General features: G+C 44.3%; 1 protein-coding gene across 1 annotated transcript in view; it reads right to left on the bottom strand.

The window, feature by feature from the left end:
• The window catches only part of TBXAS1 (thromboxane A synthase 1), a 156,058-nt gene extending 142,431 nt beyond the window's left edge, over nt 1-13,627 (bottom strand). The window contains exon 1 of the mRNA XM_060633934.3: nt 13,337-13,627. Within this exon, the coding sequence (XP_060489917.1) occupies nt 13,337-13,425 (89 nt within the window). The 5' untranslated portion in view covers nt 13,426-13,627. The remainder of the gene's footprint in view (nt 1-13,336) is intronic.
• Nucleotides 13,628-19,144: the final 5,517 nt, after the last annotated feature.

The following is a 19,144-nucleotide window of genomic DNA, read 5'->3' as shown; positions in this document are numbered from 1 at the left end:
GTCTATATATGCCAGGCCCATGCCACACAAAATTCTGTGTATTATCTCTCAGTTTGGTTTGGCTCAACAAAAAAGTGAGTGCCTGTTATGCATAGAAATGTATCGAGTGGCCCAAGCACAATACTGGGTACTTGAAGCAAAAGCTGTGTAAGACCCAGTCCTGCCTCTGGGAGCTCACCTTAGATAAGTAGAAAGCGAGAGAAGGGACCAGGTGCAATGGGGCCAGGAGCACAGGGAATGCAGAGGCTCTCACTTGAATGAAGGAGAGAAGGAAATGGATGGTAAACAGTGTGGTGTATGGAAGGAAGTGTGAGCACCAGAAAGGGGAGTGCCAGGTGAGAAGCAATGGAAAATGAATATGCAGAGTGGGAAGTAACCAGGTCAGAGAGAGACTCAGGGGTGCTAGGCCAGGGAGACTTCATTCTGGGGGCAGGGAGGGCCATGGAACTGTTTTACACAGGAGAGTGGTGAGTTCCTGTGGTGTTATTCTGGCTGTAGAGTTGCAGGACAGATTCGAAGGACCCAGGCAGGAGGCAGGGAAACCAGTTAGGAGACTATTCCAGCCAAGGGATGCTCTTGAAATCCTGGACGACAGGGGGGCCTGGGTGGCTCAGTCAGTTGAGTGTGCGACCCTTGATTTCGGCTCAGGTCGTGATCCCAGGGTTGTGAGATCCAGCCCCACATTGGGCTCCTCACTGAGCATGGAGTCTGCCTAAGATCCTTTCTCTCTCTCTCTCTCTCTCTCTCTCTCTCTCTCTCTCTCTCTCTCCCCCTCTGCCCCTCTCCCCCTCACTCGCACTCTCCCTATCTCTCTCAAAAAGGAAGGAAGGGAGAGAAGGAGGGAGGGAGGGAATCCTGGACTACAGTGGTAGAAGAGCAGAGAGAGAGGAAAGAACGATTCAAGGACCACTTAGGAAACCAGGCTGGCCAGAATATGGATTGACTGGCAGGTAGGGGTGAGTGAGAGCTGGCCTAGGTGGCCAGTTGGAAAGGTGCCATATGCTGAGAGGCAGGAACTGCCAGCCTTCTCTTATTAATGAGGAAACTAGTGAGGATGGAATGATTTGCCCAAGGTCATCCAGAAGAAAAAGTGTGTCTGTCCTACACTGTAAAGACCTAGCTGATTTCCACGGCACCATATTTCTCCTGAGAACTTCCCAATGACCTTCCTTTACCATCCCTCTTATCGTGAGATGATGCTACCGGTTTTGGTCACTCTCTGTTTACAAATAGAGTTCAAACCCTTAAATGTATAAGTGACTGTGCTTTACAATGTTTATGGCCTGAGGTCCCCAGATACCTATTGACTTGTGAAGGTAGGAAGGGGGTACCTGAGATGTTTTCCATATTTCAAAGGGCCTAATGTAAATCATGCATTTATTGACTATAAGATTGTGCGGGTTACCTAAAACGCCAAGTTTCTTTACCTTGGAGTGGAATGATAACTTGGTACACTAATGCTGGTTATCTCATTGATCAGCTGTTCTCACTGGCAGAGCTACTATCATTGTCTTTGATTAAAATGGGAAAATCAATCAATCATTACTTAAATATGCATTGTTATCTAGACAATGGGACCTATGGGGAAGTAATATAAACAGGGGATGCTGGAGAAGAGTTTAGATAGCATTGCTTTAAGCTGTGAGGATTAGTGTTCAATAGAACAGGGTAAGAGGAAGTGTGTGTCCTTTGATGCCTCTCTGCAGGGGGCTAGATGCCTCCTATGCCCCCCTCCACCGCACTATTGTCAGGGTACCCTGGTCAGACCCCAAGAGCTCTATGATCCCTCATATGCCACATCCAGATGGCTATGTCCTGCATTCTGTCCCATCCCTTCCTTTTGTATCAGAGCCCTGCTCTTCGATTCCTAATGTGACAATTACTTTATCTATCTGAATTCATGAGAATGTTATCCACTGCACATCAATGATGTAGAACCAGCACACAGCCTTGAAAGCCTTCAGCATTCAATGAGTGTGCGAACTAAGAAGTCATGTGTTTACTCTTTCAGTGAGCCCTGTGCAAGGCATTCTGCTAGGTAGTGGGAACACAGGCCACTGGTGTGCCAGCAAGTCAGAGGGAGATTGATCCTGTCATCCCCTGTGCGCTCTCTCTCTCTCTCTCTCTCTCTCTCACACACACACACACACACACGTAACAGTAATCATTTGGAAGCAGTGTCACCATCTCCGTTACCTGAGGCATGGTAATGATCATTAACATTTACTGAGCAGCTACTGTGCACAAGGCACTTACTGGCTCAAGATTCAGCCCTGCCCTCAGGGGCTTGGAGTCAGGCCAGGAAGACAGGACACATGCATTCACAGGAAGATAATAGAGTGAATGCCAGGATGGCTATAGAGACTGAGGACACTACAAGAGTTCAAGGTGGGGGCAGAGCTCCAGAGGGCTGGCCTAGTTAAGGTGACCTTCAAGAAGAGTGACATTTGGCCAGGTTTTGATGGCTGGCTGGGATTTAAACAGAGAGAGGAGGGCATTCATACGACAGGGACTGTAATGAGTGAGCAAGAGTAGGGAGAAGAACAGGCACATTGTGTGCAGCCAGGAGGGAAATGCGGGGGAGGATTGTAGGGCACCTTTCAGCTGAAATGTGGAAGCAGAGGCCAGTTTGGATACAGAGCGCTGGCTCTCCCCAGGGTGTCTATGCATCGTGCTCAGAAAACAGGGTTTCGGTTGAATCCACTATTTGTAGAGGTTGGCTCTGCTTTCAGGCCATCTCTGACACCATCTTTCCAGATACCTTTGAGCAAAGGAAGGGTCGCCCTCTCTCTGGGACCATGTTCAGGAACTGCCATCTGCTGAGGTGAAACCCAAGACACCCCTTTGCAAGGACATATGGAGGTTGAGGATGGCCCCACAGTGTGGCCCAGTGCCAGACTCTGCCAGGAGACCAAAGACTCTGCCAGGAGAGCCGAGGGCTCCAGAATCTACCCAGTCAGACAACACCCCAACCCTGCCCATCCCAAGGAAGTTATGAAACATCACATATTTCTGACAAACCAGAAAAAGGTGGCTCCTAATAATTGAAGCACCAAATGTACAGCTGCATGAACAAGTGTCCCCTGACCCTTCTCTACCCAAAGTTCTGTCCCCATATTCAGATATATGTTGTATATAAAACACTGCTAATGTTCCCAAAGACAGAGCACTTAACCTCAATGGCAAATGACAGCCTAGGAAGATGGTTGTTATTATGGTATTCAGGGGTGCAAGGAAGGATTCATTCAATAGCTCTATTTCTGGAAGAGCCACTGTCCTCCCAGGGAAAGCGGTCCCAAGCGTATACTTGAGCACCTCATTAAAGCACCAACATAAACCCGCTGATTTGCTTTGTTTATAGAATGAATGAGATCCTTCTCTCCTCTCTCCCCAGAGAGTAGATGCTACCAGAAGCCTGAACTCCTTACAAGATAAGAAGAGAAGGTTTGACCACAAGTCTTAAGATCATTGCTGTTGTTTTCTTTAAAACAAAACAAACCAGGAAGTGAGCAACAATGCATATTCCCTAGGAGTGTGGCCCCTCAAGTGGAATCCCCAGGCTTCCTGGTTCATAAACCTCTCGAGTATAGAAGAAGCCTTATTGTTTTCTAATCACATTTTATTTTGAGTTGAAAAGAAGACGACCCATTCTAATCACCTATTTGCCAATATTGGGACTGTTTAAAAAAAAAATCAGTCCATTCTCAACAAAAATGGCGACTGGCTGCCATGAGACTGTCAAAAGACTGACTCTAGACACCAGGGCCATTCCTAAAGGAAAGTGCTAAGAATGCCTTTTCTGATAGTGCCATCTCTGCAGCAAAGGTTTAGCATATCAGGAAAATGCTTTTGAAGGTCATAAAATTCATTTGGCTGTATAAGTTCTGGTGTGTATGCTAAAATAATCAGTCACGTTACTTTATAGTCACGCCTCGTACTCTCGTTCTGGAAAATCAATAAAGTAAGGGGAAAGCTAGGGATATTGTGTACAACTATGTGAAAGAGGGAAAACAAAAAAAATATTCTGTGGAAATGGTCCTCGAGGAAGTGCAGACCTAGTTTTCCTAAGCAGGTTCAATTTTATCTCCAAGCTCATCGCTGAGTTATTAAACCAAAGTACCCATCATATCCTAAACAAAAGTACAAAAAATAAAGAAGGGAAATAGCATGCATCTTCCTCTAGATGCTCTGGGGCACTGGAAATTATCCATGGCCTTTAAAATGTATTTCTAAAATGTGTCCATTATTCACACCCTTAATGTCTTGTTCTACCAAATGTTACAAATCCTGATGTTGTGACCCTTCCTCACCTGAAATTTTCTCCCTCCTCTCCTGTGCCACATCACTTCTCCCTTATGTTTCCAGACCCAGTCCAAGACCCTTCTGCTTCTCCAAGCCACCTCCAAGGGGCTGGGGACCCAGAAAGTCTGAGGAGCAAGGGCTGGAAGGCTAGAAGAGTGTCCTGCATGAAGCCATAATGAGGCCCCATGAAGTTGCTTTGTGAGAGTGTTCCAGGCTCCTGCCTGAGACACGCTCTCCTCACCATGGGAGCTGCTGCTGGGAACAAGAGGTGTGTCCAGGCAGAAGAGGGAGCAGTCACTAGTGGATCTCTTGTGCTTTATCTGACTTTTCCCTGGTGGTAGCTAGGTTCCGTGCAGACCTTCCCATACACTGAATCTAGATCCAGAAAGCACTCAGTGGTCATCTGTGCCAAGTGCCCATGCCACGTAGGAAATGCTTTGGCAGCATTCCTGGTGGATGTTGAGGGACTCTCACCACCTCCCAAGGCAGCGTTCCTGCCATGGCCAGACAGCTGTGGTTATTCGTTTACTTTGATGTTGAACTGGAGCCAGCCTGCATGTTGGCCCTATTTTGCCCTCCAGACTATCTATACCCTCTATGCTCTGAAGTAAATATCATCAACCCTGGTGCCTCAGAGCTTGCAAAAGGATAGTTTTCATATTTTATTCCTCTGTTCGGCAGCTCCTCCATGTCCACCAGACTACGCAGCTGCCTGACCACCAACAACACATCCAACCACTCATTTCAAGGGAATGTCTCAGCTGGTCAAAATTGACCTTCTCTCTATGATCCTACACATCATTTCTTTTTTGTTGTTGTTGTTCGCTTGTTTTTTTTTTTTTTAGTATTTATTTACATATTTATTTAGAGAACGTGAGAGGGGAAGGGGCAGAGAGAGTGTGAGAGAGACCAAGCAAGCTCTACGCTCAGCGCAGAGCCCGATGTGGGGCTCAATCTCACGAACCGTGAGAATCGTGACCTGAGCAGAAACCAAGAGTTGGAGGCTTAACTGACTGAGCCACTCAGGTACCCCCACAGTGTTTCTTAATCAAATAAGTTTAGGAAGAACTGGACTAAATGAAGTTAAACAGATTTCTTTACTGCAGAACCTCTTGGGACCTTTGATATGCTATGATTCTCCAAGAAGGCTTACCTTATGCTTAATTTCCCAAACATTGTTAGGAACAGAACTTGGGAAAATGGTAGCCAACTGATTTTCAAATACCCTCATTCTGCAGCCAGACACCCCTCCCTCTACCTATGATTATACCAGGGAACACCCACATGGCTTCCTTACTCTGGAAATTCAAGATTTCTTAGCTGGGCTCCATATTCCAATACAGTGGTGTTTGCCTTTTTAATTATTATTATTTTTAACTTATCGAGGTATGATTGACAAAGGAATTGTATATATTTAAGGTATACAGCTTGGTGTTTGATACCAGTATACCTTGTATAATGATTACCACAATGAAGCTAACTAACATATCCATTATCTCACATAGTTACCATTTGTGTGTGTGTGTGTGTGTGTGTGTGTGTGTGTGTGTGTGGTGAGAATACTTAAGATTACTCCCTTAGCAAATTTCATGTATTCTACATCATTACTAACTATAGTTACCAGGCTGTACATTCAGCTCTAGAACCTATTCATCTTATAACTGAAAGTATGTCTCCCCCACCCTCCAGTCCCTGGCAACCACAATTCTACTCTTTACTTCCATGAGCCGACATTTTAGATTCCACATATATGTGCGATCATGCTGTGTTTGTCTTGCTGTGTCTGGCTTATTTCATGTAGCATAATCTCCTCCACGTTCCTCCATGTTGTCACAAATGGCAGGTCTCCTTTTTTAAAGTTGAATAATATGCCATTGTATATGTAGACCACATTTTCTCCATTCATGGGTCGATAACATTTAAGTTGTTTCCATGTCCTGGCTATTTGGTGAATAGTGCGGCAGGAAACATGGGAGTGCAGATATCCCTTCAAAATGCTGATTTCATTTCCTTTGATATATCCTCAAGAGTAGGAGTGCTGGATTGTGTGGTAGCTCTATTTTTAATTTTTTGAGGAACCTCCCTACTGTTTTCATAGTGGCTGCACCAGTTTATGTGCCCACCAACAGTCCACAAGGGTTCTCTTTTCTCTGCATCTTCACCAACTCTTGTTATCTCTTGTCTTGTGAGGTGATCTCTCTTTGGATTTGCATTTCTCTGATGATTAGTGATGTTAATCACCTTTCCATAGACATGTTAACCATTAGTATGTCTTCCTTGAAAAAATGTCTGTTGAGTTCCTCTGCCCATTTTTTGAATGGGTTATTTTGTTTTGTTGCTATTGAGTTGTCTGAGTTCCTTATATATTTTGCACATTAACCCCTTCTCAGATATATGGCTTGCAAATATTTTCACCCATTCTGTAGGTTGTCTTCTCATTTTGTTGACTGTTTTCCTTGTTGTGCAAAAGCTTTCCAATTTGATGTGGTCTCACTTGTTTATTTTTGCTTTTGTTGCTTGGGCTTTTAGTGTCCTATCCAAAAACTCAATGTCAAGATCAATGTCAAAGGGCTATCCCTTATGTTTTCTTTTAGGAGTTTCACAGTGTCAGGTCTTACATTTAAATCTTTAATCCATTTTGAGCTGATTTTTGCATATGGTATAAGATAAGGGTCCAGTTTCATTCTTTTGCTTATCACAAGCAAAACTGATCCAGTTTTTGCAACATCATTTAATGAAGGGACTATCCTTTTCCCATTGTGTGTTTTTGGCTCCTTTGTCACAAATGAATTGACCATATATGCGTGAGTTTATGTCTGGATGTTTTATTCTGTTCCATTGGTCTATATGTCTAATTTTAGGGAAGAACCATACTGTTTTAACTACTACAGTTGTGTAATATAGTTTGAAATCCAGAAGTGTGATGCCTCCAGGTTTGTTCTTCTTTCTCAAGATTGCTTTGGTTATTCATAGCTCCATAAAAACTTTAGGGTTTTTTTTCTATTTCTGTGGAAAATGCTACTGGAATTTTGATAGGGATTACATTGAATCTATAGATTACTTTGGGTTGTATGGACATTTTAACAATATTAATCCTTCTGATCCATGAACACAGGATATCTTTCCACTTATTTGTGTCTTTTTCAGTTTCATTCATCAGTGTCATAATTCTCAGTGTACAGATCTTTTACCCACTTGGTGCAATTCATTCCTAAGTGTTTTATTCTTTTTGATGCTATTGTTTTTTTTTGTTTTGTTTTGTTTTTAATGTTTATTTATTTTTGAGACAGAGAGAGACAGAGCATGAACGGGGGAGGGGCAGAGAGAGAGGGAGACACAGAATCGGAAGCAGGCTCCAGGCGCTGAGCCATCAGCCCAGAGCCCGACGCGGGGCTCGAACTCACGTACCGCGAGATCGTGACCTGAGCTGAAGTCGGACACTTAACCGACTGAGCCACCCAGGCGCCCCTCTTTTTGATGCTATTGTAAATGGGATTGTTTTCTTTATTTCTTTTCACATAGTTTGTTGTTATTATAAAGAAATGCACCTGATTTTCATATGTTTGACTTTATATCCTGCAACTTTAAGGAATTTGAATTTCATAAACTTTATTTATTAGCTCTACCAGCTTTTTGATTGGAGTCTTTAGCATTTTCTATATGTAAGATTATGTCATCTACAAACAGAGACAGTTTTACTTCTTCCTTTCTAATTTGGATGCCTATTATTTCGTTTCCTTTTCTTTTTTTTTTTTTTTTAATTTTTTTTTCAACGTTTTTTATTTATTTTTGGGACAGAGAGAGACATAGCATGAACGGGGGAGGGGCAGAGAGAGAGGGAGACACAGAATCGGAAACAGGCTCCAGGCTCCGAGCCATCAGCCCAGAGCCCGACGCGGGGCCCGAACCCATGGACTGTGAGATCGTGACCTGGCTGAAGTCGGACGCTTAACCGACTGCGCCACCCAGGCGCCCCTCGTTTCCTTTTCTAATTGCTATGGCTAAGACTTCTGGCTTGATCTTGAATGCTAGTGGTGAGAGTGGGCATCCTTGTCTGGTTCTGATCTTAGAGGAAAAGGTTTCATCTTTTCACTGTCAAGTATAAGATTAGCTGTGCACTTGTCATATACAGCCTTTATCAACTTGAGGCACAGTCCTTTTATACCTAATTCATTGAGAGTTTTTATCACAAAAGGAAGTTGAATTTTATCAAATGGTTTTTCTGCATCTATTGAGATGATTATGTGATTTTTTTTCTCCTTCGTTCTGTTAATATGGTATATCGTGTTATTTATTTGTGGATATTGAGCCTTCCTTCCATCCCAGGGAGCAATGGTTTCTTTTAAATATGGTCTGGGACTAGATTATCTGGATTACCAGATATGGTCTGGGCTTAGAATTAGAATCTAGTCCTTCTATACGTAAAGCAAGCTCTATCAGAAAGAAACTTCCAGGTACAATGATTTTCATTATAGTCTTAAGTCTTAATAATCATCAATAACATTTTACCTTAACGTTATCTTAGAATGAGACTTGATCAGAACTCTAAAACACCCTGATACCTATTTTCACAACTAGTTGACTCATTCCTCTGAGTCTTGGGCTCCTGAGCCTTAAATGCAGCCTGGCATGAAAAGTCCTTGCATCTCTGTAAGACAGCACTTCTCAGCTGCCAGGGTATTCATGTATTTACCTGCTTTGACTCTTTAGCTACTTAATGGAACTGCTACAGTTTACCTTTCACACTGCCTCATTAGCCAAGAAGCTCCCTCATTACTCTAAATTCCCCTTGTATATTCTACTCTGTTGGTGGAAATAGTGAGATTATAGCCCCGAAACCTCCATTCCCACAGCATAAAACTGGTTTCCTCTTCACTACTAGAGAAGAACAATTTCCTTCTCCTTTTAATAACATAAAGTAACATAATAAAACATAAAAATAACATAAAGTAACAATTTTTTGCTCCGTAATTCATACTCATGAAAGAAATGTGGAAGATGTAGAAAGACTAAAAAAAGAAATAAAAATCGTCCATAATCCCACCAATGAAGAAAAACCACTATTAATATTTGGGCTACTCTTTCTTTTGTTAATTTTTTAATGTTTATTTTTGAGAGAGACAGAGGCAGAAACAGAGCACGGGGATGGGGAGGGGCACAGAGAGAGGGAGACACAGAATCTGAAGCAGGCTCCAGGCTGCTTCATATGTGCTTCATACATACACCTTTGTATGTACTCCTAGCTAATATATTCTATATGCCTGCTCCGTCTTCCAGCCCCAGTGGAGTAGCCCTGATCTCCTTATACCCCAGTTCATGCTACTCAGCCACATATCTGTCAACTTAAATAAGTATTGTTGAAAATCGTGTCAAATTCACTTTGAGGAGAACTACTGAAATATACTATGCCTATTTTATAATGGTCTCCTTTTAAATGAAATTAACTCTTCGGTCTTCTTTCCAAATTCACATGTACACTTAACAATTAAGAAGTATTTATCAAGTACATGGCATGGTCTCTGTTCTACAAGGTGGGTGGGGATACAAAAACAGTACACCTGCAACAATTTAAAAAGGAGTCACCAAGTTGGTACCAACTGAAAACACAGCAGGCTTTCAGGAAAAGGAGTGACTCATATGGGCAAAACTGTTAAGATTTGTACTGAACTATAAAGGCTCAGAGAAGAACCGGCAAGAAAAGTACCAGCAGAGATCAGAGGCTGGAATTAGCCTTCAGCCAACATTTATTTTAAAAAAAATTTTTTTAGGGGCTCCTGGGTGGCTTGGTCGGTTAAGCGTCCGACTTCGGCTCAGGTCATGATCTCACGGTCCGTGAGTTCGAGCCCCGCATTGGGCTTTGTGCTGACAGCTCAGAGCCTGGAGCCTATTTCAGATTCTGTGTCTCCCTCTCTCTCTGCCCCTCCCCTGTTCAAGCTCTGTCTCTCTCTGTCTCAAAAATAAATAAACGTTTAAAAATTTTTTTAAATATATTTTTTAATGTTTTTATTTATTTTTGAGACAGAAAGAGACAGAGCATGAGCAGGGGAGGGATAGAGAGAGAGGGAGACACAGAATCCAAAGCAGGCTCCAGGCTCTGAGCTGTCAGCACAGAGCCCGACGCGGGGCTCAGACTCATGGACTGTGAGATCATGACCTGAGCCGGAGTCGGACGGTTAACCAACTGAGCCACCCATAGCCAGCATTTATTATGTGCCAGTGCTACATACTGGGCATTGGGGGGAGGGGAGGTGATGAGAGATGATAAAAGCAGCACTGAGTGGGGGCTTGTAAGTGCCCTGGACAAACAGGAGAAGCTTCCATGAGGAGATACCCCTGAACTTAGTGCTGAAGGAAAGAGAAGAAGGGAATTCCAAGCATGGAGACTAGCAAGGGCAAAGGAAGGACTCATGCAGCAACATGGCCGCTCTCAGAACAGGATATGGGGGATGGATGAGGGAGATGAGGCCACTGGAAGAGGCAGGAGCCAAACCCTAAATCCTGGGTGCTGTACTTCTTCACTTTACCCCCTTTAAACCAAACGCTAGACGAACATTTGTGCCATGGATAGAAATTTCTGGAATTGCAATGAGATATGGGACCTCGCCCCTGCCTTGCAAGAACTCACAGGCTGGTTGAGGAGGCAAGAAGCAATCCTCATAATCCTCACTCTCAGAGTTTAGGCTCTCCATGACAGTCTTACCTGGCCCAATGGCAAAGGTAACTCTCAAAGGAAAGACAAAGGAGTCTGGTCAGAGCACACCACCCTCCATAGTTTCTTCTTAGGAGCGAGATGGCTGTGGGGGGTGGGGGAGGTCTCTCCACCTCAGCTTTCCCTGAGCACCCCTCTTCTCCCACAAGTACCTCTTAAGAGAATGAAGCAGGAGGGAGACCCCACCTCATTCAAGCTGGAGTCTGTTGCTCAGAGGCTACCTAGAGCCCTGCCTGGAAGAGGAGGGTCTTGAGCTGGATCAAGGGATGGACTCAGGAGCTCCAGAGCCATGGCCAGAGCCACTCCCTTCTGCTGCCTGCTCTCCTTCAGCATTATTCCCTCCAGACACCAAGCTTACCCCAGAACGTCCATGTATCCCCCAGCCTTGGGCATCTGACCCAGACCTCCTGTTTCCTGACCTTGTACCAGAGCCTCCCACTCTCTGCCTGGCGTACATTAACAGATCAACAAATATTTCTGCGATAACAAGTGGAAGTCAGCTTTCACTTCCTATTTACCACCTCTGCTTCATGCCTTTATCTAATCTCTGTGTCTTTGACCCAGGTTATTAATATGGCCCCGGGAATAGATTACAAATGCAGAGCTGCCTTGCTGAATGGTGCGGTGTTATTGTCCGTGACTCTCTGATCTACACTGATTATAAACATCCAGTTACGGCAGCTTATCAGTCAGGACACATGCCCTTTTCCATGACCAGAGCAACATTAACGTATGCAATGCATTCATTCGTTCATCAAACATTTATCGAGGCCGTGCTGTAAGTCAGACACTGAGCTGGGAGTTGAGGATACAGAAACGAAAACACACACACACACGCACGCACACACGCTAAAGACAGAAATGTGTAGAAAAGTGTATAATCTAAACATTAATGCTGAGACCACCTGGAGGATTCAGGGGGGACACACTTTGAGAACCACAGTCAGAGCATAGCTATTGATGGGAAAATATATTCATAATCATACTAATCAGGAATTTCAAATATGCCTGAACCACTGAAGACTTATTTTCCTCTGTTGTTAGGTTACCTAAATGGTTGCGAACAATGGCGGTGGACCTCTATGAAGCACCTGCTATGTGTTGGCACAAAGGCGTGTGCATCACTGAGCACAGAAACACGTTGAGATGGATAAATGGGGTGCAGCAGGGGAAGAGGGCTACCATTTGCTCCTGGTTTTGCATGTGGCCGGTTTCAAGGAAGAGAAGCTACACTGAGAACTAAGTTCAAAAGATAATTAAACCAGTTAAAAAAGCAAAAACAGCACTGGGACTGAAGCAGAGTTTCAGAGCCAATTTCCAAGAAGTAATTTCATCATCATAGAACATCAAACGTGAATTCCATTTTCAGCTATGCAAATTCCAAAAGAATAATACCTCGCATTTGCATAATGCTTGATGCTTTTCAAAGTGCTTTCCCAGTTATTAATCTAGGGAAGGCTTTATTATCACCAGAAACATAAATTGAAATTCTGTTCAAACTCACGTTCTCCATTAATTTTTTCACTTTCCCCTCAAAAACCAGAGCCACCTAAATCCAGGTGCTTTGGCTTGAGTGGGTAAGTGTAATAAGTTTAACCAGCAGGGTGAATATGCATAAATGGGGCATATTGTGGGCCCTTGCATCTCCAGACACAGGCCTTCGGCAGAGCCAAACTTCAGAAAGCCTCCTGTTGAATTAACAAGATAACAGACGGCTGCTCTCAGTTCAAATCCGAGGTCCTTTCAGGGTCTCAAACTTTGTGGGCACGGCACACGCTATGTTCATCAGAATCCATTCCCTTCTATCAAATATCAGAAAACTATGCAATCAGTTCCACCGCTTTGTCCTTAAACCTGCAGAAATCCCTGTGAATAACCTCCTGCAAAGTGGTCCACGATGCCAGACAGCTCCGATGTCCTTTTTGTTTTTAATGGCATATGAACCGAGAGCTGAATCTGCTGTAAATCCAACAGGGGGAGAGGATCTCAGAAAAGTGAGGTGGAAGATATGATGGGTACGAGGAAATACTTCTCCCCAAACCTTTCCAACTTGTTTCTTTTTCCATCTCTTGCAAACTTAATTATGTGTAGTGCTCTCAGTCACTGAATCACCAGCCTTTCCTGACACCTCGATCTCATGCATTTTAGCAAAAGATTAACCTGGCTGTTTGCTTTTAATTCTGAGGCTGTGTTAATACTCAACTCCCTCTAGATTAGAAAAGAAGAAAAACACACTCCCACATACCCCTCCCTGGCTCCAGCAAGGCTTCAGGGCTGCTGTTTCTGACATTGCTACAGTCATGGGAACCTGCTGGCCACACTTACCATTTCAGGAGGGCCAAGAGGACCACTGACAGGGCCACTGTCACCATGGGGCCATTCACTTCCAGTTTGAGAAACCCCAAGACTTCCATTGTTCCTCAGAGTCCCAAGAGGGGCGGTCCTCCAGAGGAAAGAGGGAGGCTGATGCCCCTGCTGTTACAGGGACCACGCTGTACAGACGGAAGAAGGAACAGGCAACCAAGAACACATCACACCAAGTGGGTCCCCAAAATGTGCTGCTCGTCAGAGTGTCTCCTTATAAAGAGGAAGGAAGAGGAGGGAAGAAACACAGAGTTTCAGTGTAAGGCAGTGAATCAGCAACTTTATTTTCTTGAGGACTGCACTGTCAATAAACATTTATGTTAACTCCCCTGGGAATTAGCAGCAGAACTGGTCCCATGTTTGCTGAGAAGCTACGTGGTTGCAACCAGAGATTTCTACTCTGATGCGTAGTAGTCTGAGTAGTCTATGAAAAAAGACTCCCCTTCAAAAAAATTAATTCATAATTCAGTAAAGATATGGGTCAGGAGACTCTGAATGTCCCAGAAAAAGTTGGGGTCAGGTATCAGCCTGATGGAAAATACTGGCTGCATTGAGGACATCGATCCCACAAAGTTCATTGGTTCCTGGGGTCCGAGGGGCCCTTGATGACTGGCTGTTGGAACAGAGATCTTGCCCTGTGTCAGCACTCTCATCATGAGTCAGAGGATTTTTCAAACATCTAAAAGCATATCCACAGGCTCATGCGTTGGTCCTTTGTTCTAGTTCTGAGCTTATCTGACTAAAGTAGACAGAATTATTTTTTGCTTATTAGTCAGCATATTACACTTTTAGTAATGGGGAGGGTGTATTAGACAGTGAGTCATTCACGCACCATGACATTCATCCATCCATTCGGTATGTGTGGGGCACCAGGCTCTGAGCTGAGTTTACGGTGTTTGGAAAACAGAAGTAGTACCAGACTCTGGGAAAATTTCTCTGGGGAGAGACAGACAATAGACAGGTAGACAAAGAAGTAATTGCTCTGAAGGTCATGAACACACAGCCATGACTGAGAACAACTAGAGTGACCCACTAAGAGAGGGTTATAGGGGAAATCTATCTAGAAAAGAAAGTCTGAAGCTGAGATTCTCAGTTGAAGGGGAGCCCATCACATAAAGAGCCATGGGCAAAGCCTTCTGGGCAAAAATGGTGACACAGATAAGGGCTGTAAGGTGGGAAGGAATTCCCGTGTGTGGGAACTGGAAAGAGGCTAATCCTGCTGGAGTAGAGCGGGCCAACTCAGGGAGGCAGCTGGGAAGACAGGGAGATGGTCAACAGAAGCTAGACAGCACAAAGCCACGGTGAGAAGCGTGGGCTTCATTTTATGGGCCACTTAGGGTTTTAATATGTTCATATTTATGTTTGTTAAAAGCATTCTGGCTGCACGGGGAGAATGTGTTGGAAAAGAGCAAGAGGAAGAGCGGGAGACCGCTTACAAGACTAGTCACTTATCCTGAGATGAGCCTGCTCGGACCAGAGCAGGGATGCAAGTAGAAAGAAGTACGTAGATGAACTTGAAATATATTTAGCAGTCGACTGCGGAACTTCCCGGTGGATGGGATGTGAAAGGGAAGGGGGAGACAAGTCTGATTCCTGGGCTCCTGACTTGAGCTGTGAGTGTATGTGTAGAGGTGACATTTCCTGAGATGGGGAAGTTGGGGTATTGGTGGGAAAAATCAAGAGTTTAATTTGGCTCCTGTTTAGTCTGAGATGCCTGGGACACATCTGAGTGGAGTTGTCAAGTCAGAGAGGAATCTTGGCTGAAAATATAACTAACAGTAATGAATGACAACAATGCCATTTATGTAGGACTTACTATGGGCCAGTTACTATTCTAAGAGCATTCATATGCGTTAACTTATTTCATCTTCATAAATAACACTATGAAGCAAAGCCTTTTATTAACCCTATTTTATAAAAGAAACTAAGGCACGGGACATACGACTCCCAAGTCCATTCTCTTAATCAAAAGATCGTATTCAAACATGGAAGGCATCGATACACAAATGGGATTTAAATCCAGATGAGCCACAGCCACAAATAGCTAGCAAACCACACAAGGACCAAGTACCTTCCAAATACTTCGCTTTTCTCTGACCATTTGCCCTGCCTCCCGGTTTTTCATTCCTACTTAGGTGCCCCCAACAGCTGCACCCAAGTGTCCCATGCTTCAGCCCAGCCCTTTTGGGTGTTTCTTCCCCTCTCCATATTCTACGTCTCCTTTGTCCCATTTGGTCAGGACCTTGACACACAGTTAAGGGATCTCTATATTCCCACTCACAAAGCAGAGGTATGCTTCATCAAGGGCCATCTGAGATATGATGCTTTCGGCCACAGTGGCCACGGTATGGGGTGTCAGGGCAGAACAAGCTGGTGTGAAGGAAACAAGTCATTACGGTTATGGATTCTGAGAGCTGGAAAGACCTCAGGTATTACTAAGACCAGTGTATGTATCAGCGAGATGCTCATGAAAAAAATGTTAAGATTCCAAGGTGAAATAAATGTGAGAAAATGCTGGTGTCAGCATTGATAAAGTAAGTTTATTTCCTGAAAGACCTCGCAGAGACTTGAACTTGCTAATGTGCATTGTGGAGCTCCAAGACTAGCATGCAGAGAGCAGCATTTCCCAAGTGTATTTGACCACAGAATTCTTGTTAAGGGGCATTTATTAACACATCCCAGATGTAGTGTTCTTAGGAGCATGCTTTGAAAGATGTTGGCCAAATCTAACGCTTATTTACGGAGGAGGAAATAAAAACCCAGAAAGAAAAAGTGACCGGTACAAAGTCTCATTGCTGCCTAGTGATAGAACCTGGGTCTCCCGTCTCTCTTTTCGGGCTCTTCATCTAGAATATACTCCTCGTGTCTCCCCACAGACATGTTGCCCATGCACCTGGAACAGGTCCTGCCCGGTTCACAGAGAACCTTTGCATGTTCAGAGGTGGCCGGTTCAGAGGTGTCTGACCTTCTTGAGGGGTTGTTCTTTTCCCCAAGTGACTGAGTTTACTCATTCATTCCTCTAATATCTTTGGAGCCCTTTCTACGTGATTTGGGGGAGCTGTAAACGCTGTGGAGAGATCATTGTACCCTTTCCACACTAGCCTCAAAGCAGAGATAACACTCAGTGAATTGTGGACAGTAAATAAACCAAAACAAAGTGGAAGGGTCAGATATGAGAGATAATAAGCATTTTTATCAGAGAATAACATAATTAAGAATGTATCACAATTTTGGAATCTGTGACGTAAAGCAAGGACACATTGGGGGTTTTCTGCGATGAAGGACAGACTGTCGCCATCATGCTTACCATAATTAAACATCAGGCCTTTACTTTCTGAATATTTTCTTTTTAATGGTATGTCTATTAAAAACAATCAACTTTATAGACCTGTATAAAAAATCTTCTATAATTCCAACTCCGAGAGACAAACTCTGTTAACAAATTAGCGTGTGTCTTCCCACATCCTTTTTTCTATGCATATACAAACATAGGTATGTCCTCAGTTCTTATAAAAACAAGATCATCATACCCATGCTATTCTGCACTTGGTATCATGCTTATATCCTTCTACATCATACCTAGAGAGATACGTCACTGGCTCTGCTGTACAGACGTGTTGTGATTCATTCAGCCTGTCCTTCACACTGATTGACATTTGTATTGTTTCCAAGCTTTCCCAACTACAAATGAGACCACCAGGAACATCCTTGTACATATTGCCATGGCCTTGGGTAAGGCTATCTGAAGCGACATTCTTGGAAATGGAAGCATTGCTTGCAAAGATGTGCCTTTCAAAAATGCTGGTAACTGCTCACCTCCCTAGAGGCGGTTTCCATTCTCCCTGCCTCGAGCTGTGTGTTGAAGTGCCCACTTGCCCCACCTGGTGGGACACCCCACAGAGCTTTTTTTCTCTTCTGTCTCAACCCACCCCAAGTCGATCCTTTTTTTCCTCCTCCATCCAGGCAGACATCTTCCCCAGAGTTGAGTCAACTGTTTTGACTTAAGTCTTGTGTTTCTTTTTAAAGCTTTCACTCCATAAATTCTGTGGTATTTCCTCCATGTTCTCTGTGTTTAAAAACTGCCTCTGCAGATGTCTAAGTGGTGGTTGCCTTCTCTGCTGAAGGTTCCCAGCTGGACTTCCCTAAGCCTGATGTCTCTGGGATGTTTGAGGCATGGGGCACGTTCTCCCTTCCAAGCAGGACCCCTAGTAAAAGGACAGTGGGGCTCACCCAGCACCACAGAAGTTCAAAGAACATTTACATATAACCTCATTTCAGTCTAGAGCAGCCTTGAGGAGTAGGTAAGCAGGACCTTTCATCCCTGGGCTCTGAGAGGAAGCAACTAGAGTTCAGAGATATTACATGACTAAAATCATACATTAATAAATTCTAGCGGCCAGGCTCAAGCCCCAATCTTCTGGCTTTAAACCCTGTGTTTTTTCCACTATATCTAAAGTTACATCTTGGCTTAAAAATGCATCGTTCACCAAGCCAGCACCATGGTTGTGATATAGTTTATCTTTATGTTTGCCCCCCTGGGGTCTAGAGTTGCTACAGTTAAGGAAGATGGAGGGATGGTGTGTGCCTGTGGGCCGCTTTATCTCCTTGCAGATGATTCTAGGGCCCCTTGTGGAAGGGGCAAACAACAATCTCCTCAACAGCATCCAGTATCTTAGAGATTCTCATCCACTTTCTGAGAACAGGAGGTCAGATTAGGAGGGCCCGCCCGTCCATTCCTTTAGTCAACAAACATTTATTGAACAATTGCTAGGCACGAGGCACCAGGAATAGAATCCCAGTGTGTAAGACCTAGGTCTTGCCACCAAGGCACTCTGCTCCCAGGATAGGGAAGCACACACATAAATACCTAAGTGCCCTGGTGTTATAGGTACTATGACACAAATAGGTACAGGAACAAGGGGACAAAAATGGGAGGGAGGAGATTGGTAAAAGGTTTGAACAGATGACTCATGAGCTTAGACTGGACAGACGACTTCACTGAGCAGATGAGAATAGGACAGATGTGCTTAGCAGAGGGAGCACAGCTCATCCTTGCTCCAAGGCATCAGGGGCTAGCAGTAAGGAGGGAGAACAGACAGATACTCAGAGACCAGGTCATGCAAGGCATTTTGGGCCACGCCAAAAAGTTTACACACCTTTCCAGGACCCATGGGAAACCAGATGAAGACCTAAATTGAGCAGTAACATGATTAGATTTGCTTTTAGGAATATCCCTCAGGAGGCAGATTGGATGGGTCACACCCAAAATGGGAGGCCAGCGAAGAGGCTGCTGGCCATCTAGGTAAGAGACAATGGCCTGAATAAAGCTGTAGAACTGGAAATGAGTGAAGAAGGAGTGAAGAAGGGGTTATCCAGGATAACGCCCCAATTTCTGGCTCCATTGATTGAGCCCGTGTGTGCCAATCACACAGGGGAGGAGGAACAAGTGTAGGGGAATTACTGCCGCCTCCCTGGTGAGCACACTAAGCCCCTGGTGGCCACACAGGTAAAGATGCTTAGGGGGAAGCAAGGCCTGGAGAGAAATCTGAAGCAGGGAAGTCATTTGAGTTTTGAGCGCCATCTGTACATGGATGGGGTGAAGCCATAGGGATAAATTGGCTACAGGGAAGAGAGAGAGTGTTAAAGAGCGGACCATGGAAAGAATATCAAAAACAGCAGCTTTGGGAGAAAGGTGGGCATGGGAGGTGGTGGGGTGGGTGATGGAGTGCAAAGGGATGGTGTGCCTGGAAAGGGATTGAGGAGGAAGGA

The sequence above is a fragment of the Panthera onca genome, chromosome A2 (genome assembly GCF_046562875.1).
Source record: "Panthera onca isolate mPanOnc1 chromosome A2, mPanOnc1 haplotype 2, whole genome shotgun sequence".
NCBI lineage: Eukaryota > Metazoa > Chordata > Mammalia > Carnivora > Felidae > Panthera > Panthera onca.
This window is presented reverse-complemented; position numbering and strand designations above follow the sequence as displayed.